Raw genomic sequence first — 20,694 nt, forward strand, 5'->3', positions numbered from 1 at the left:
CTTTTATTTGTATGTTTCATGTAATATATTTTTCCTTAATTTGTGGTATCTGTAGTTCATGTTTTCCCTTTCTCACTGGTAGAGTTCAAAATTAAGCAATAATTTTCAATCCTGTATCTTCTCTGCTTTTGATAAGGAATCCTGGAGATTTTAGGTTTAGCTTCTTTTTTTTTTTTGAGAGGTTTTTGCTATAGGACACGTGCACTCGCCAGACAGAGACAGAGAGACAGAAAGCGAGAAATCACCCCCCCAGAGGGAATGGCCACGCCACAATCCCTTCTCCTCCATTCTCCTCTCAGGATCTTGGGCACGCACGCACACGTGCCCGGCATGAGTTGAAGCCACCAGGTCCGGAACGTGAACCGCGCTCGACTACGTGGGAGTCCACCGATAACTTGTTGGCCCTTGATTTTGGTTTGAAATTCCTTTTTTTTTTTTTTTTTTTTTGTCCTTTCACTAGATGCCACCTGTGGCCATTTTGTATTTAGGAAAATATTTATAAAGGACTATAATTTCACATTGGGTGCTTTTGATTTTAATTTTTTCCTTGAGATTCTCTTAAATAATTGAAAAATTTTAAGTGACATCCTTTTTCTCATAGAGCTTTTGGAGAAGTCTTTGCTATAAGGTGCATGTACTCGCCAGAGAGACAGAGACAGAAAGCGAGAAGTCACCCCCCACGGGAGATGGCCATGCCACAATCCCTTCTCCTACATTCTCCTCTCAGGATCTTGGGCACACATGTACATGCGCCCGGTGTGAGTTTAAGCCACCAGGTCCAGGATTTGAACCGCGGTCGACTACATGGGAGTTCAGTGACGTAGCCATTACGCTAACCTCTGGTCCCTCTCATAAAAATTTAAAATATATATATATATATACTTTTAAAAATTTATTTATTTATTATCATTATTTTTCAATTTGACCAGAGAGAGACAGAAAGAGCAAGCCAAATCTTGGCCTGGAACCGTGGTCAGCCATTTGGGTGTCCAGCAACTTTAACCACCACGCCCCCTGCCAGCCTCTCAAAAATATATATACTTTAAGGACAACAGTAAACATATATGAATGATGTATTCATTATGTTTAATCATTGAATTGCTTTCTTGGTTTGAAAGGGTTGATATGCCGAGCATTGCCCAGAGGGAGCCCTCATTCGGACCTCAAAGAAAGGACTGTGTTGTCTGGCTCCATAATGCAAGGTAAACTATCTGCATATTTTGCCTTTTTATTTATAACTGCCTCACTGGCAAACTGGTTCAGCATTTAATTTGCCATACACAAAACTTACTCTTTAAGAGATTTTTTTCCCATTTGAAATATTAGCCTTGATTATAACTTTTCTATCTCCATATTACATAGTTTATTGCCAACCCTGTAAGGTAGAATGCGTCTTTATTATTCCATGACTATGATGACTAATGTATTATATCTAGAACAACCTTAAGAAAGTGAATAATTGTGGATTTTTAGTAATCAGAAAGTTGACTAGAAACTACATGGTGGCAGAGCATTAATTTTTTTTAATTAACTAAATATTTTTAAGTAGATGACAGTTTTTTATTTTACCAAGTATATTTCCTGAATTCTATTTGAAGGCACACCAAGAGCAACACCTGAAAGCTTTGAAGATGGCCTCAAGTACCCCAAACAGATTAAAAGGGAAAGCCCTCCCATACGAGCATTCGAAGGTGCCATTACCAAAGGAAAACCATATGATGGCATTACCACCATCAAAGAAATGGGGCGTTCCATTCATGAGATTCCACGGCAAGATATTTTAACTCAGGAAAGCCGAAAAACCCCAGAAGTGGTCCAGAGTAACAGGCCAATAATTGAGGGTTCCATTTCCCAGGTAACTATATAATGGCTCTCTTGGTCAGCAGTTCCACTTCAGACCGATTTGCATCTATGTATAAGAGCATGCCTTACTGGGACCAGCAGTTAGTGTAATGGCTATGTCACTGGACTCCCATGTAGTCGATCGCGGTTCGTGTCCCGGACCTAGTGGCTTAAAACTCACGCTGGGTGCGTGTGCATGCGTGCCCAAGATCCCGAGAGTAGAATGGAGGAGAAGGAATTGCGGCATGGCCATCACCCCTGGGGAGTGATTTCTCGCTTTCTGTCTCTCTGTCTCTCTCTGTCTGTCAGGTGAGCGCACGTGCCCTATAGCAAAAACCTCTCAAAAAAAAAAAAAAAACATGACTTACTCATCTTGAGTGGTTCTTACAATGCCAGACCACTTGAAAGTAACCATGAAAGCCTTCGAAGGCTTCTTTTTCTTCAGAAGGTGTGTTGAAGAAAAAGAGAGAGAGACAGGGAGAGGGAGAAAACAAACCCCAGTGGGGACATGGTCATGCCACAATCCCTTTTCCTCTATTTCTCTATCCTGTCAAGATTTTGAGCCTATATGCCTGGCATGTTTTTCAAGCCTTTGGGGCCAGGATTTGAACTGCTTAGTGGACCAAATGGCATCTGGCTTCATTAACTGCTAGGCTACAGGGCTGGCTCACATGTACTCTTCATCATCAGTTTTTCTTATGTCCTTAGCATTGAGTGGTTAATGTGGGAAGTATGCAACTCGGGATCAGTTGGTTTGTGGTTGAAATGTCCATACAGTAATGGGCACCACAGCAGACTAACTGCCACTGGCCATAGATCTGTAATGGAAAAATATCCAGATGACTTCGCTACCTATAATGTTTGTTTCTTTTCCTTTAGGGAACACCAATAAAGTTTGACAGCAGCTCAGGTCAATCTACCATCAAACACAATGTCAAATCCTTAATCACAGGGCCTAGCAAACTAACCCGTGGAATGCCTCCGCTGGAAATTGTGCCAGAGAACATAAAAGTGGTAGAACGGGGCAAATACGACGATGTAAAAGCAGGCGAGCCAGTGCGTTCCCGGCTTACGTCGGTGGTGAGCTCTGGCCCCTCCGTGCTTAGGTCTACACTTCACGAAGCTCCCAAAGCGCAGCTTAGCCCTGGGATTTATGATGACACGAGTGCACGGAGGACTCCTGTGAGTTATCAAAACACCATTTCCAGAGGCTCACCCATGATGAACAGAACTTCTGATGGTATGTTACTTATGTTGCCTGCTCTGATCTTTTAATTGTATTTTTTCATCTCTGGCCAGTAGTAACTATCAAACTGTGAACTTCACATTGTCACAAGACCTATAGATTGTGGTTGACATTAAGGGAATGGAGGGCTACCAGTTTAAAAGTAGGCATAATTTTGGATGTTACCAAATGTTTAAACCAAGTGCAGATGAATCGAGTATGATGAAGCCCAGAAATGCCTGAGAGTAACCTTTTTTTTTTTTTTTTTAAAGTTTCTTTCATGAAAAAGATTCGAGCACCTTCAACAGGGCCTCATGCCATGATCCTCCCTCTAATCTGTCTCAGCCACCCAGCTGGCCCACGCATGTGTGGCCAGCATTTGCAGGTTGACCAAGGAACCAAATTCTGATCTTCCATGTGGCTTCCTGTATCACAGAGCATTGTGTTGCTGCTGCGCCACTGCTCTGGCAACCAGAGAGATTTTTTGCTATAGGGCACGTGTGCTCGACAGAGAGACAGAAAGTGAAAAATCACAAATCACTCCTTGGGGGATGGCCATGCCACAGTCCCTTCTCCTCCATTCTCCTTTTGGGATTTTGGGCATGAACGCACATGGACCTTTCATGAGTTTTAAGCCACCGGGTCTGGGTCTCCAACCACGGTCAACTATGTGGGAGTCTAGGGATGTAATCATTACACCATCTGTGGTCCCACAATAAAGATAATTGCCCAGAGGGAGCCCTCATTCGGACCTCAAAGAAAGGACTGTGTTGTCTGGCTCCATAATGCAAGGTAAACTATCTGCATATTTTGCCTTTTTATTTATAACTGCCTCACTGGCAAACTGGTTCAGCATTTAATTTGCCATACACAAAACTTACTCTTTAAGAGATTTTTTTCCCATTTGAAATATTAGCCTTGATTATAACTTTTCTATCTCCATATTACATAGTTTATTGCCAACCCTGTAAGGTAGAATGCGTCTTTATTATTCCATGACTATGATGACTAATGTATTATATCTAGAACAACCTTAAGAAAGTGAATAATTGTGGATTTTTAGTAATCAGAAAGTTGACTAGAAACTACATGGTGGCAGAGCATTAATTTTTTTTAATTAACTAAATATTTTTAAGTAGATGACAGTTTTTTATTTTACCAAGTATATTTCCTGAATTCTATTTGAAGGCACACCAAGAGCAACACCTGAAAGCTTTGAAGATGGCCTCAAGTACCCCAAACAGATTAAAAGGGAAAGCCCTCCCATACGAGCATTCGAAGGTGCCATTACCAAAGGAAAACCATATGATGGCATTACCACCATCAAAGAAATGGGGCGTTCCATTCATGAGATTCCACGGCAAGATATTTTAACTCAGGAAAGCCGAAAAACCCCAGAAGTGGTCCAGAGTAACAGGCCAATAATTGAGGGTTCCATTTCCCAGGTAACTATATAATGGCTCTCTTGGTCAGCAGTTCCACTTCAGACCGATTTGCATCTATGTATAAGAGCATGCCTTACTGGGACCAGCAGTTAGTGTAATGGCTATGTCACTGGACTCCCATGTAGTCGATCGCGGTTCGTGTCCCGGACCTAGTGGCTTAAAACTCACGCTGGGTGCATGTGCATGCGTGCCCAAGATCCCGAGAGTAGAATGGAGGAGAAGGAATTGCGGCATGGCCATCACCCCTGGGGAGTGATTTCTCGCTTTCTGTCTCTCTGTCTCTCTCTGTCTGTCAGGTGAGCGCACGTGCCCTATAGCAAAAACCTCTCAAAAAAAAAAAAAAAACATGACTTACTCATCTTGAGTGGTTCTTACAATGCCAGACCACTTGAAAGTAACCATGAAAGCCTTCGAAGGCTTCTTTTTCTTCAGAAGGTGTGTTGAAGAAAAAGAGAGAGAGACAGGGAGAGGGAGAAAACAAACCCCAGTGGGGACATGGTCATGCCACAATCCCTTTTCCTCTATTTCTCTATCCTGTCAAGATTTTGAGCCTATATGCCTGGCATGTTTTTCAAGCCTTTGGGGCCAGGATTTGAACTGCTTAGTGGACCAAATGGCATCTGGCTTCATTAACTGCTAGGCTACAGGGCTGGCTCACATGTACTCTTCATCATCAGTTTTTCTTATGTCCTTAGCATTGAGTGGTTAATGTGGGAAGTATGCAACTCGGGATCAGTTGGTTTGTGGTTGAAATGTCCATACAGTAATGGGCACCACAGCAGACTAACTGCCACTGGCCATAGATCTGTAATGGAAAAATATCCAGATGACTTCGCTACCTATAATGTTTGTTTCTTTTCCTTTAGGGAACACCAATAAAGTTTGACAGCAGCTCAGGTCAATCTACCATCAAACACAATGTCAAATCCTTAATCACAGGGCCTAGCAAACTAACCCGTGGAATGCCTCCGCTGGAAATTGTGCCAGAGAACATAAAAGTGGTAGAACGGGGCAAATACGACGATGTAAAAGCAGGCGAGCCAGTGCGTTCCCGGCTTACGTCGGTGGTGAGCTCTGGCCCCTCCGTGCTTAGGTCTACACTTCACGAAGCTCCCAAAGCGCAGCTTAGCCCTGGGATTTATGATGACACGAGTGCACGGAGGACTCCTGTGAGTTATCAAAACACCATTTCCAGAGGCTCACCCATGATGAACAGAACTTCTGATGGTATGTTACTTATGTTGCCTGCTCTGATCTTTTAATTGTATTTTTTCATCTCTGGCCAGTAGTAACTATCAAACTGTGAACTTCACATTGTCACAAGACCTATAGATTGTGGTTGACATTAAGGGAATGGAGGGCTACCAGTTTAAAAGTAGGCATAATTTTGGATGTTACCAAATGTTTAAACCAAGTGCAGATGAATCGAGTATGATGAAGCCCAGAAATGCCTGAGAGTAACCTTTTTTTTTTTTTTTTTAAAGTTTCTTTCATGAAAAAGATTCGAGCACCTTCAACAGGGCCTCATGCCATGATCCTCCCTCTAATCTGTCTCAGCCACCCAGCTGGCCCACGCATGTGTGGCCAGCATTTGCAGGTTGACCAAGGAACCAAATTCTGATCTTCCATGTGGCTTCCTGTATCACAGAGCATTGTGTTGCTGCTGCGCCACTGCTCTGGCAACCAGAGAGATTTTTTGCTATAGGGCACGTGTGCTCGACAGAGAGACAGAAAGTGAAAAATCACAAATCACTCCTTGGGGGATGGCCATGCCACAGTCCCTTCTCCTCCATTCTCCTTTTGGGATTTTGGGCATGAACGCACATGGACCTTTCATGAGTTTTAAGCCACCGGGTCTGGGTCTCCAACCACGGTCAACTATGTGGGAGTCTAGGGATGTAATCATTACACCATCTGTGGTCCCACAATAAAGATATTTTTAAAGTGGATTTTCAGCTAAGTGCACATAGTTTTCTGGATGTTGGTTTTGACAAGTCATTTCTTCAGCGGTAGTGTAGAGTGATTGAAATTTTAGACTCTAGATCAAGACTGCTTAGGCTTAAATTCAAGTTCTTACTGTATAAACTTGGGCAAATTAGCTTTTACATGCCTTAGTTTCTTCATCTATAAAATGATAATGTAATAGTAGGACCTTCCTTACTGGGCTGCCGTGAAGGTGAAACAAGGTAGTACATTTAATTAACTTGGTATAGCTCCAGTATGTGTGAAGGACTCAGTGTGGTGACTACTGGTACTGTTGCTACTGTTCTTTCCGTGCCTCCTCATAAGCACATGCTGCTGGCATGATGTTACCAGGTAGTCTCTGAAATAATCTGAGGCCCTTTGAAATCTATGTTTGTCGTTTTTTAATTGGATTGTAATATATATTTATGGAGGGCTCCCCTGCAAGGTCCTAGACTGGACACTGTGAGTCATAAAAGTGAACATTCATTGTTGAGACCAGCAACTGGCATAATGGCTGTGTCGCTGGACTCCCATGTAGTCGACTGCGGTTTGAGTCCCGGACCTGGTGGCTTAAACTCACGCCAGGTGCATGTGTTTGTGTGCCCAAGATCCCAAGGGGAGAAAGGAGGAGAAGGGGATGCGGCATTGCCCTCCCTCCGGGGGGTGTGTGTGTGATTTCTCGCTATCTCTCTCTCTGTCTTTCTAGTGAGTGCACGCATCCTATAGCAAAAACCTCTCTCCTACAAAGAAAAGTGGACATTGTTTTTGGTGGGAGAGGGGTAGCACTGGGGGAGGACGAAGGGACATGTTTGGATGTGGGCAGAATGATGAATCCGAGACTTTGACTCCAGTTTGGAAGGAGAATTACCCTGTAGAGGAAAAGGCCCACGACTTTGGGCAAGTTGGGACTTGGAAAGGCATGGGAAAGATGAGCATGGCTTCTACGGGCAGATTTGATTGACAATGGCAAAATTCACACTATCAAAATACTAGTAATTAGATGTTGCTAATGTTTGCTTATCATCTATGTATGTAATGCTACTGAATTATAACTTCGAAAATGGCCAAGATGGTAAATTTCATGTTATGTATTTTACAGTGAAAATATTTTACCACAATTTAAAAAATGAGGATGATGGCTAAGAAGTAGATGTGTGTGTGTGTGTGTGTGTGTGTGTGTGTGTGTGTGTGTGTGAGACAGGCCTCAGTGCAATAATCCAGCCACTCTGAATGACATTATTTAGCAAAGGGCAGGCTGGAGTAGGACTGGGGATGTTGATGTGATAAAGAGAAAGTCATTGTGCAAGAACAAACGTAACTAGTGATTGGTGGTAGTATGAGGCTGGCTAACACAGGTAAAAAGAAGCAGATGAGATTTCCTACACATAGCATCAAAAATATTATTTTTTAAAAAAAATTTTGCCAGAGGACATGTATGCTCAACAGAGCTCAAGAAGGAGAAAGCCCTGCAAATGAGGCATAGTCACACCATAGTCCCTTCTCCATTTCTCCATCCTTTCGGGATTTGGGGCATACACACACATATACCCGGTGTGTTTTTCAAGACACCAGTTACGGGACTCCAACTGTTCAGTAAGCCATGTATGATCCACTTTCCTTACACACCAGGCATGGGCCAGCCCTCAAAAGAATATTGAATGGTGAAGTCATGAAGAAAACAGAATCATTCATGATGAGAGTTTTGAGCTTCAATTTTAATCCTAACAAGGTGGTAAAATACTAGCGCAAAGTTACCCATCTTCTCCAGACCCCAAGGCTTCTAATTTTTTCACATGTGCATGTATTACAAGATTGAATGTTAAGTATTTTGGGGAAAGAGATTATATGAATATAGTCTATATATGAAAGGTTGAGAAATGGGTAGATATTACCATACTTTGCAAATTTTCTGAGGAATTTGTGGCATTGGCTCTTTTTGCAGTTACAATTTCTTCTAGCAAGTCTACCAATCATGAAAGGAAATCAACACTGACTCCTACCCAAAGGGAAAGTATACCAGCGAAGTCTCCAGTGCCAGGGGTGGACCCTGTCGTCAGCCACAGCCCATTTGACCCACATCACAGGGGCAGCGCCACAGGAGATGTTTATCGGAGCCACCTTCCCACGCACTTGGACCCAGCCATGCCCTTTCACAGGGCTCTGGATCCTGGTAAGCGCGAGGTGTCGTGACTGCCTATGGCAGACAAATGACATGCCTCTGACTCACCAGGCTCCTTTACAGTACAGTGCACAGGCAGTTGCACATACCGTTCGTGTCCAGTGCAGTGCAATGAATTTTCACAAACGGAGTAATTCTGTGCACTCATACCAAGAAACAAATATTATCAGCACCCTTTAAATTACTAAAAAGAGCTGTGTAAAAGCCCTCTTATCTGATGGCAATTGGTGTAGTTGATTAATAAAGTGGGTTAATGTGAAGAATTATTTTTAAATAATTGCGATAGACCTTAAATATGTTCATTTCCAACACATATAGATGGTCATTGTACCAGTGTTCTGGTAAAAAAAAAAAAGCCAAGGCTTTTTTTCTTAGACTGTTGATTAGACTTCACCATTGTCTGTCTTTCTAATATAAAAAAGTATTTCCAGGCTTTTTTTTTTTTTTTTTTAAAGAGGTTTTTGCTTTAGGGCTTGTGCACTCTCAAGAGACAGAGAGATAGAAAGCGAGAAATCACCCCCAGGGGCGATGGCCACGCCATAATCCCTTCTCCTCCATTCTCCTCTCGGGATCTTGGGCACACACGCACATGTGCCCAGCGTGAGTTTAAACTACCAGTTCCGGGATTTGAACCGTGGTTGACTACATGGGGGTCCAGCAACGTAGCCATTAGGCCATGGCCCCCAGGCTTGTTTTTTATTTTAAGTGAAGCTAGAATTTAAAGGTACTTAAAACCAATCTAATACCAGAATCCTTCTAAATTTTTCCAAGTCTTTTTAAAGTTGTCTAGTCTATACCTTATTCAACTCCCACATTGAGTCTTGCCAAAGCAGTCAACTTAGTTTTCAGAGAAACAACTCTTTTCATTCTTCTTTCATTGATTTAATACTATTTTATTAAGTCATATCATTCTGGTAACAAGTACAGGTGGTCAACACGGACGACTGGTGTTGGTAGACCGCCTCCTGGTAGGTGCAGGAGTGTGCAGACGACTGGAGAGCAGTGTGAAGGCATAGGGCAGCACAGCTGTAAAGGGAACGGGGACCAGTCACACAAACAGCTCGGTGAAGGGAGTCTCTGTCCAGCTCTTAGAATCCACTGCTCCACTGTGTCCTCCCAGGGCTCAGTCCTGGCTCCTTGCCGAGGCTGGCTGAGCCTTTGTCACACATGTATGTTTTCTGCTTAGACCTTTTGTTTGGCCTAAACTCTTTGATCTTACATACTTCAAGTTGATTGGGACACAGAATACTATGTGTCGTCTTGGTCATTAGGGAAGTTCTTTTGATTTTGTTGTTGGCTTAAAAAAAATTTTTTTTAAAGATACAGTCTCACTAAATTGTGATTATTTTGCCTCAGTCTCCTAGGTGGGATTACAGCTTATATACCACCACACCCAGCTCTTAGGGTGGGTGGGAATTGAACCTCTGCCCTCCATGGGCATCAGTCTGTCAACTAGCAAGGTTTACCAGTATGTACAACCACGGCTGGGCCCAGGAAGTATTTTTCATTACTATTTTGTCTGATTAAAAAGCAAAATTCATTGTGGCAGAGAACCTATGGAAAATATTTGTCTGAGATCCCTCTGTCAATGCCATGAAATGATTTGTCATTTGAGAACATTAAGTTCAGAAGAGCCCAGTCCTCATGGTTAGGAAATTATCTATCCCTGACTAAGGCAGAGCCAGTTGACAGACTTACTGACTGAGAGCACAAATCTGCATTTAGTGTATGTCATAGTCTTTTATTTTGTAGTGTTTCATTTGCTTCTTGTCTTTGAGCCTGAACAAGATATAAATGTTTTGAGGAGAGAAACATTATCTTCTACCTGTTACCATGCTTGCACCTCCCTAGCATCTCATATTATGCTCTATCAAAAGGGTAGCCAAACTGTAGCTTGTGGACCAAATCTTGCAGCCACTTGTTTCTGTATTTTTATTAGTATACAGTGGCCACAGCCATTTGTATGTTCTGTCTGTAGCTTCTTTTGTACCACAATGTCAGAGTTGAGCCGCTGTGACAGATACTGTCTGCCCACACCTGAAGCATTTACCATCTGGTCCTCTACAGAACAAGTTTGTCAATCTCTGCTCCAAAGGGGCACTGATTGAATGATTTAGACTAATCATTTTCATCCTCAGCAAAACAAAGTTTTGTCACAGAGTATTTTCATGTATATCTTATATATATTCATATTGGTTTTATTGAATGATCAAATGATCAGTACTATAAAAATTTTATTTCAAATACAACTCTTGGAGACTGCAGGCATAAATATAATAGTTACATATGAAGGATTGAAAGTGAAATGATTATACTTGATAAATTTTTAATGTTCCCCTTTCCTTTTTAACATCACTTCTCAGACATTAAAATAGGTTATATTTAGTGGTGCCAATACATCAAGTCTAAAATGAATCCACTTACTCCCCTGTAGCTTAGTAAAAATTGCAGGAGCGCTAGCTCAGCGGAAGGGTTTTCTTTACTCGTTCTGTGGGTGATGCTTAGCAAATAATTTTCACCCAGGACAAATTCCAATGCCTTTTTCTCATTCTCTCAATCAGCAGCTGCTGCTTACCTGTTTCAGAGACAGCTTTCACCAACTCCAGGTTACCCAAGTCAGTACCAGCTTTATGCAATGGAGAACACAAGGCAGACAATCCTGAATGACTATATCACCTCACAGCAGATGCAGGTGAACTTGCGCCCAGATGTAGCCCGAGGACTCTCCCCAAGAGAGCAGCCACTGGGTCTCCCATACCCAGCAACAAGAGGTGTGTGTCTTTGTAGTTTAGATTTCATGGTTTATTGTGTTCTTCCAGTGTTTCTTAGGTACCAGTAAATACTTATCGGGCCAGCCCATGGCACCTATGCATGCATGACCAAAATTCCAAAAGGTGGAAGAAATGGAGAAGAGATTGTGGCATGATGGTTCCCATGGGGGTGCTTTTTCACTTTTTCTCTCTCTGTCTTCCTCTAATGAGCTATACACACTTTGACAAAAATTAAAAAAAAAAAAAAAAGAGAAAAGTTGGGGACCTGTTGGTGGCATCTGCCACATGGTTGACCACGGTTCACTGGACCTGGTGGCTTGAAACTCTCAATATTGAGTACATGTGCATGTGTGCCCAGGGTCCGGAAAGGAGAATGGAAAAGAGGGGATTTTGGCATAGCCATCCCTCTAGGGGGTGATTTCTCACTTTCTGTCTGTATCTCTCTGTCTCTGGCGAGTGCACATGTCCTATAACAAAAATAATATTTCAAAAACAAAAAGCAAAAAAAAAAAGTTGAATGATGAAGAAAAGAATGCTGTGTCCTTCTCTCCATAGATTTCAGCCCTAAACTGAGAGATGTATCCAGGTGAGGTGTTTCAGTGAATACTGAAATAACTAGACTAAATCACCTTGCTAGATATTTGAAATCCAGGTTGCTATCTCTTTAATCTGTTCATATTTTTCTGTGCAAAAATGAATTGTGACTTTCCTGATGACCCAAAAGTTCTGTATTTTAGGGGGTTTTAAATTTATTTTTTATTTTTTAATTTTTTCTTTTAAAGAATTATTTTAACTTCATTTATTCATTTATTTCATATTAATTTGACCAGATAGGGACAGAGCAAGAGAACAAGGGTGGAGGGGGGCAGGGGGTACAAAGCAAGTTGCCAGGTCTGAGACTCAGAACTGTAGTTGGCCATGTGGGAGTCCAGCATCATTAACCACAATGCCACCTGCTAGCCCCATTTTTTTAGAGAGATTTTTGCTATAGGGCATGTCCACTTGCTGGAGACAGACAGAAAGGGAGAAATCACCCCGAGAGATGGCCACACCACAGTCTTCTCCTCTATTCTCCTCTTGGGATCTTGGGCACACGTGCCCAGTGTGTTTTAAGCCGCCATGTCTGGGACTCAAACCGTGGTCAACTATGTGGGAGTCCAGCAATGTATCCATTAAGCCATCTGCTGGTCCTATAATTCTGTATTTTTAGAATGACACTTAAACTATATTTGTCTTTTGGATAGGAATCATTGACCTGACCAATATGCCTCCGACGATTTTAGTGCCTCATCCAGGGGGAACAAGTACTCCTCCCATGGACAGAATCACATATATTCCTGGTACACAGATTACTTTCCCTCCCAGGCCGTACAACTCTGCTTCTATGTCTCCAGGTACGATTCTGCAATGGCACACCTCTTTAGTAAGACTAATCTGTTTGAGTTTTTACAATATAGCCTTTCAAGGAATTTTGGGCAGTTTTTTTTCCCACTTGGTCTGTTGTTTTTCCTTCAACATTTACTAAGGGTTCCTGTGTGCCACCTCTTGCTAGAAACTCTAGATGCCCTGGAAGTTTGTAGGCTTTTAGTTATTACCAGTTTCTTAAACAGACTTCTTTTATCCCAAATTTAGAGCTCATTGAGAAATGTTCAGTTACTTATGAATTTAAAAATTGTTTCTTACACCTTCCAGGTTTACAGTTTTGTCCTTAAGTTGCAAACCCGTGTGTTTTGCAGGACACCCAACACACCTGGCAGCAGCTGCAAGTGCTGAGCGAGAGCGAGAGCGAGAGCGAGAGCGGGAGAAGGAGCGGGAGCGAATTGCTGCGGCTTCCTCCGACCTCTACCTGCGGCCAGGTCAGGGAGGCTCTGCTCCTTCATCCTGTGGGCAGTCCTGGCTATCTGATGCAGGGACACTGTACTTAATGCCTCGGAAATGCAAACAAGAATTCTAAGACAGAAAGTCATTACAGGCCTCAAGTGAAATAACAGGTGACAGTGATGCAGAAGCTGCAATGATGGAGAGATGAATTTTACATGGAAGGATTAAGTTTTGGGGATGAAGCTATCATTTTGATTTGGCCCAAGCAGCTGGCTACAATTGGCCTGAAGAAAATGCACAGAGCTCTTAAAGCTGACAGGGCAGCCTAAGCAGGCTTGTAGTTATGAAAGTGTTGCTGAGCCTGAATGTAAAGGAGAAATGAGAAGTTAGAGGGTGTATGGCATCTGGAATTACAATGAAGTGCTGCCATTCTGTTCAGGAGGCAGGTGACATGATCAGAGGGATATTTAGACAGAAGTGGCATGAGATGGAGTAGAACTCAGAGGTGTACATGGCTGGCGCAAGGAAAGAGTTAAACAGTAGAGTAGGTCATATGTGTGACCCTGGGTCTGAAGTGCTTTGACACTGGGAGTGGCCAGAGGGTAGCTGCTGGGAAGATTCTGAGGATGGAATTGAAGGCACTTAACAATAACTAGGTATGGGAAGTGAGGAAGAACTGAGCAACAAGATTGGTCTTGGTTACAGTTGCTGTTAAGATAGGGCACATTCATTATTTTTATTTTGGACATCTTAATCTGACCCACCTTTGGGCCATCTGTCTGTATCCACGCCATACTTGTCCTTCTTATTTCTTTCAATGAGATCCAATCATTTGCCATGCCCATGTTGTCAGACCACTGACCTGGCACCTGGGAAAGAAACAGAGCTGGGAAGTGTGGACGTAGAGGTCATCTGCAGGAGCTAAAGCTCTGGCGTGACTGAGGCTTCGAAGGAACAAGAGTGTGAAAGAGTAGGAGGTCCCATCTTCACGTGTTACTGGGAGGGCTAGTCTAGATAAAAGCCAAGGGAAGCAGAGGCCTGGTCAGAAAGGTAGGTGTAGAACCAATGGGAACAGTGACTGGAGGTTGTGCATTTGTGTTTTCATACAGACAGATCCTCTGAAATCAGTGTGAATGGCAGTACATGGAGGTAGCCCAAAAGTTAGTCATCGAATCTGATCCAGTAATGTTCCTGAGGCTTTATTTTTTATTTTTTTAATAATTGTTTATTTTATCATTTGATTTGCTATAAGGCATACATGCTCACCAGAGAGAGAGACAGAAAGAGAGACAGAGAGAAGAGGAAAGTGAGAAAGCAGCCTGCTAGGTCCAGGACTGAACTGTTGTCAGCCTTGTGGGAGTCTAGTACCTGAACCACCAAGCCACCTGTTAGCCCCTGTAAGGATTTGTCTTAATTTGATAGTTACAAAGTCTAAATACACTTAGATGTCATCTGTTATCTAATGTGATGATTATCACTAAATCTGACCATAGGAAATGCTTTAATGAGTTGTGAAGTAGCACCATAATATTGTTTCATGTTGATTATATAAAAACATGGAAAATTCATTTAATTAAATTCAGGTGTAGATATATAGTTTTCATAGGAACTAGAGTTTTTACATGCTTGTGATCCCACTAATGAATAATAAGCAGATTTAAGACAATAAAAATACCATTTTTCTCTATCAGACATTTTAAAGGGTTGGAAAACGTTCTGTGCTGGAGTATCTGAAGAAATGCTCATAATTGGCAGTAGCAGGGTAATGTGAGATAGCCTCCCTTCACTCTTTATGAATTGCCAGAGGGTACGTTGACAGGGAGGGAGGCACAGTACCCCTCCCCCACAGGGTATACAGTCATGCTGCAATCCCTTCTCTACCATATCTGTGTTCTGCTGGGATTCGGGGCATGCATGCACACATTCCTTGCTGGGATTTAAACCGTGATCAGCCATATGGGATCCAGCCCCCTTGCCCACTGGGCTACTGGAGCTAGCCCTGGGATAGCCTTTTTGTAGACAAAATTTTAAATGGATTGGAATGAGCAATTCTACTTCTAGGAAGATGCCCCATTCTATAAGCTGATGTGTGGTCAGAGGGAGAAGATTGTTGAAAAGCCTCGCTGAGCTGGCACAGGCTGTGAGATGGGGTCACACACTACAACTGTTAGCTCGTAATAGGGAAAAGAGTAAGTCAGAAGTTGGAGCACACAGAGCAAGAGGAGGTAGAGCGGTCCGTGCGTAGAGGGGGTACCTTCACTCAGAGAAAGATCCTCCAAGGGGTGTGGGTCTGACCCAGTCCAAGCTCTTGCCTTGTCATGGGAGAGCTAAAGTTAAGTGAACAAAAACATCTCAGCATTTTAAAGTATAGTGGTTGGAGCCAAGCCTTTTGGGAGAGTAGTATGAATAATTTCATCTCCAAAGAAAGCTTGCTGAGAGAAATGGTTACCTGTGAAGAGCAGTAAGGCGTGAAGCAGGAGGAAATGTGCTTGAACAAAACAGCCTCAAACTCTAGTGTGGCAGTAGTATATTATTTTCATTATGATACTTAAAACACACCAGTCTGAGGAAAAACCTGAGATGAACTTACCTGATTTACTTCATTGTTGGTACTATTTTGGTTTCTCTCTGGAATCAAGATCAAAACTTATCACAAAAAAAAAAGAAATGACAGTAAATGATAGTTGGGTTTTTTTTTTTTTTTGGTTTTTTTTTTTCACGTTACTAGTATGGTTTTATTGTATCTTTGCTGAGAATCTTACAGAACATGTTTCTTGAAAGGCCAGAAAATAGGATATTTGGTTTCTTATCTCATTTTCCCTTCTATTTAGGGATATCAGGAAACTAACAATCCATAAATGTGGGTCCTTTCTATGTCTAGTTTCTTTATGGCTCATCTTTCTTCTTTTCCTCTTTTGCCCCTACAGGCTCAGAGCAGCCCGGCCGACCTGGCAGCCATGGCTACGTCCGCTCCCCTTCGCCTTCAGTCAGGACTCAGGAGACCGTGTTGCAACAGAGACCCAGCGTTTTCCAGGGAACCAATGGAACCAGTGTAATCACACCTCTGGATCCAACTGCTCAGCTACGAATCATGTCAGTCTCTTATAGACATTTTGACCAACAAATACCATCCTTTTGCATGTACATTTTAAAATTTGTGACTGCAGTAGCTTAAGTATAGTCTTGATTTTCTGTCTGTTGCACTGTGTGTGTGTGTGTGTGTGTGTGTGTGCATGCATGTGCAGTTTGTTTTTCTGTCTTCCCAGCCATCCCCGCAGTAACTGATCTTCTCTTCACACAGTTATAATTTGGTTTTCTTTACAGGCCACTGCCTGCTGGAGGCCCTTCAATAAGCCAAGGCCTGCCAGCCTCCCGTTACAACACTGCTGCGGACGCCCTGGCTGCTCTTGTGGACGCTGCAGCATCTGCACCCCAGATGGATGTTTCCAAAACGAAAGAGAGTAAGCATGAAGCTGCCAGGTTAGAAGAAAATTTGAGAAGCAGGTCAGCGGCAGTTAGTGAACAGCAGCAGCTAGAGCAGAAAACCCTGGAGGTGGAGAAGAGACCCGTTCAGTGTCTGTACACCTCTGCAGCCTTTCCAAGTGGCAAGCCCCAGCCTCATTCTTCGGTAGTTTATTCTGAGGCTGGGAAAGATAAAGGGCCTCCTCCAAAATCCAGATATGAGGAAGAGCTAAGGACCCGAGGGAAGACTACCATTACTGCAGCTAACTTCATAGACGTGATCATCACCCGGCAAATTGCCTCGGACAAGGATGCAAGGGAACGTGGCTCTCAAAGTTCAGACTCTTCTAGTAGCTGTATGTATCGCGATCTGAGTTTCACAATGTGATATCTGAGTAAAGAATTGCTTTATTCTTTAGGTAAACCAGAACTGTATGGTATTTTTTAAAACCCAGTGCTTCAATGCTTTGTGGGAAAATGTAATCAAAAAAGGTTTGTGGGTTAGTAGTGTAAAAATGCATCACCTACTATTTCCGCGATTATTTCCATACCCAGTTTGCTATGTATTGAGTCATTGGGAAAGTCATGACACATTTTTGCATAGAAAACAGAAAAATTAAGTCATAACTTTCCCAATGACCTAATATAAACATAGGAATGAATTTGTCCTGGGAAAACTATACCTTTTGTAGAACCTATATTGAAAAGTAGACAATGGCCAGAATGTATTAACATATTGAGACTTCAGAAGGGGATGGGTAGATCATGTATCATCAGACTCTGCTGAGAGCTCAGAGGCGTCATTTCTCAGGAAGTGTGTACACTAGGACGTGGTTCAGCATGTAGGAAATACCCCAAAGCACCTTTCGTCCTTTTTCTATCACATAGATTTTTAAAAAGACTACCTAGTATTACTGGTGGTTGGGATTTAGGTAGCACATTTCTTACAAGTTGGATTTGTATCAAATCTGGTTATTCACTGTGATGCACATACCTCAAACCTGTAAGAGTTCATAAATCTATATGAAAATGCTAGAAAAAAGTTTCTTTTTAAAAATTTCTAACTGTGGTCTAAAGTCTTGGAATTTCTTATGCAGGTGTTTTGGAAGTAGTTTAATCTCCTCTCTCTCTACCTCCATTAAAGAGATTGAGTAGGGTAGGGAATAATGAAAATATGTTTTCTTGTGCACCAGAATGCAATGTCCAGTTCTCGTCTCTGAGGATCTACTTGGCTAATCATAACTTGTGTACATATCTACCCCGTTGCTGAGGTTTTTAGAGTAGATAGGACAGCTTTGTAGTATATTGTATAGAATACGGGCTTCTTGCCTGGCATTAGGAAAATCCACAGAAACTTGCTAGCTGAGGAGGAGATGGAGTTATGGAGTAGATGTTCCAGGGGGCAGTCACCAGCACATGTAGTGACCCACTTGGGCTTATTGCATGGTGTAGTATACAGGGGCTCACTAATCACCACTAGAGGCCTGAAGATAGAAAGCTCAGCTTCTGTTTCTGAGTCTTCATGTTTCTAAGTGTGGTTATCTTTGTTGTTGCCAGGCAGTGACTTGCAATGAAGTCCACAGACTCTTTATGTACATGATCCAGTGTGGTTCTCAGTTTGACTCAAGAGCCTCCTTCACTCTCAACATGCAGCATATTGCCTTAGCCCATAGGGCTTCAAGGGCAATGTGACACGGATCAGGACCAGACTTTCAGTGACCAAACACTGGACAATAGCTTTAGGTTGTCCACATAAACAATGATGAGGTACAGTGGACACAAAAGGTGCAAATCAGTAGAAATTACTTAGAATTTATTTTATTTGGTCATCAGGAAAGTCATGGCACATTTTTGCATAGGAAAACATAGAAAAATATGTCATGACTTCCTTGGTGACCTCAGTGATCATTTCCATCCCATTTATCAGTTTCTGTTCCCTGAGTGTGCTAGAACCCAAGTAACTTGAGTTTCCATGGCGTGTTTGGGATAGGAAGGGCTGTTCCATCAAGTAGTAGAGGAACAAGTGGTGGCTGAGTTAGTCAAGCTCATTCCCACCTCTAAACCTGGGTCCAGCCAATGGCATCAAGCCTTTGAGCCCATCTAACAGTTTCCTCAAATTCTTTGGTGCAGCCTGTGATGCAAAGAGCCCTCGAAGAGCAGAAATTTCCTGAGTAGGAGGTTATATGTGCTTCTCCTCAACCCCCATCTCTGAGGTGGGATTAGGACCCGCCATGGTAGGACCCTGAAAAGCTCTCTGTACTCCCAAATGCATGGCCCTCAGTTGAGGATCTGCATCTTAGAGGGGACCCTTTTCTGATGTGGGCACTGGTTACCATCCTCCCTTTCTGTAAATTTCCCTCAGACATTTTCTTCTTTTTTTTTTTTTTTTTTAATTTTCACAATGTAGCATGGTGCTGAAAAGTAATTTGTTAGAGTAATGTTTTTCAGCAATATTGTAATTATTTAAGAAAATCATTACACAGGGTCAAATAGCTTTAAAACCATCATAATAATGAAGCAGTTTTACAGTCTCCAAGTTCATCAAAGAGCAGACTGTCATAAGAGTTGGCATCAATGAACTGTTGAGACCTTCTCCCTCATTTGTTTATTAATCTCTTTGGATGAATGTGTTCCCAGGGGTTTCTTTTCCAGCTCCCAGGAGAATACTGCAGTTCTGTTCCCTATTCTCAGTTTATTACTGGCTTTTTAAAAAGATCTCAGAGCCCGTGACATTTCTAAAAACCCTGTACCCTACTGAGATTAGGAACACTGAGGAAGCACTCAGGTGCTTTTGATCCAGCCGGTTGAGCTGAACTTCATCATTAACCTGGAATGCCACCAAAACACTTCTGACCAGAATAAAACACAAACTTACACAAATAGGTTTGAAGAAATTGGACTCTTGAAACATAGGGTAAGTTTTAAAATAATGATTTTTTTTTTCTTCTTCTTAAAGTATCTTCTCACAGGTATGAAACGCCAAGCGATGCTATTGAGGTAATAAGCCCAGCCAGCTCTCCTGCACCATCCCAGGAGAAACTGCAGACCTACCAGCCAGAGGTGGTTAAGGCAAATTCAGCAGAAAGTATGTCTTTTTTTAGCTGCCATTTACGTTTTCATGTTTGTATTTATCATCTAATCATCTGTCTAGAACATGTTAATAGCATGTTTTGTTTGTTCTGGGGTGATCTTTTCAGTCTGTTTCAGAAACATTTAAAATTGCACTAATGGGGCTGGTGGTTAAGGCTGGATCCCACGTGGCCAATCATGTGGTTCAAATCCTGGACCCATTGGCTTTAAAAGCTTATCGGGCAAGTTGTCCCAAATCCCGACAGTGTAGAGAAATGGAGAAGGGAGTGTGGCATAATCATACCCCAGTGGGGAGTGCTTTCTCCTCTCTTCTGTATGGTGAATGTCCATGCCCTCTGACAGCCTTTTTCTTTTTAGCAACTAAAACTGCACTACTACAAAGTAACTTTTAAGCAATTATCAATTACTTTTATGTTTTAATACTATAGAAAATAGTTTATTAATTTTGTCTATTTCTGGGTTCAAATTTTATTCTAGAAGACCTTAGACTTCTGTCAGTGAACATCTTTTTCCTCAAAATTAAGATATATATTTCTTTTCTATGTTTAGAGATATGTCCTACTACTTTTTTTGTGTGTTCTTCTCAATTAGGGCTAGTCTCTGGCAGTAATAAGTCTGTTCTCCATTAGACGACCCCACCAGGCAGTATGAAGGACCACTGCATCACTATCGGCCCCAGCAGGAGTCACCATCTCCACAGCAGCAGCAGCTGCCCCCTTCCTCACAGGCAGAAGGCATGGGGCAGGTGCCCAGGACCCATCGGCTGATCACACTTGCTGATCATATCTGTGTAAGCTTTTCATTACTCCTCTTAGTTTTTCTTTTTTTGATCATACAGAGAGATTTCATATAGAAAGAAAAATCACAGTAAAGATGTCTAGTTTTTTTATGCTA

The 20,694-nt window shown here is 42.2% G+C and overlaps 1 protein-coding gene across 1 annotated transcript in view; it reads left to right on the forward strand.

Annotated features, from left to right (window-relative positions):
• The window catches only part of NCOR1 (nuclear receptor corepressor 1), a 184,559-nt gene that overhangs the window by 147,964 nt on the left and 15,901 nt on the right, over positions 1–20,694 (forward strand). Inside the window, 11 exon segments of the mRNA XM_014589600.2 lie at positions 1,119–1,202; positions 1,599–1,855; positions 2,722–3,082; positions 8,420–8,647; positions 11,218–11,427; positions 12,672–12,821; positions 13,164–13,283; positions 16,176–16,341; positions 16,573–17,066; positions 19,667–19,795; positions 20,430–20,590. Of these exon segments, the coding sequence (XP_014445086.1) occupies positions 1,119–1,202; positions 1,599–1,855; positions 2,722–3,082; positions 8,420–8,647; positions 11,218–11,427; positions 12,672–12,821; positions 13,164–13,283; positions 16,176–16,341; positions 16,573–17,066; positions 19,667–19,795; positions 20,430–20,590 (2,360 nt within the window).

The sequence above is a fragment of the Tupaia chinensis genome, unplaced genomic scaffold (genome assembly GCF_000334495.1).
Source record: "Tupaia chinensis unplaced genomic scaffold, TupChi_1.0 Scaffold000365_1, whole genome shotgun sequence".
NCBI classification, from domain to species: Eukaryota; Metazoa; Chordata; class Mammalia; order Scandentia; family Tupaiidae; genus Tupaia; species Tupaia belangeri.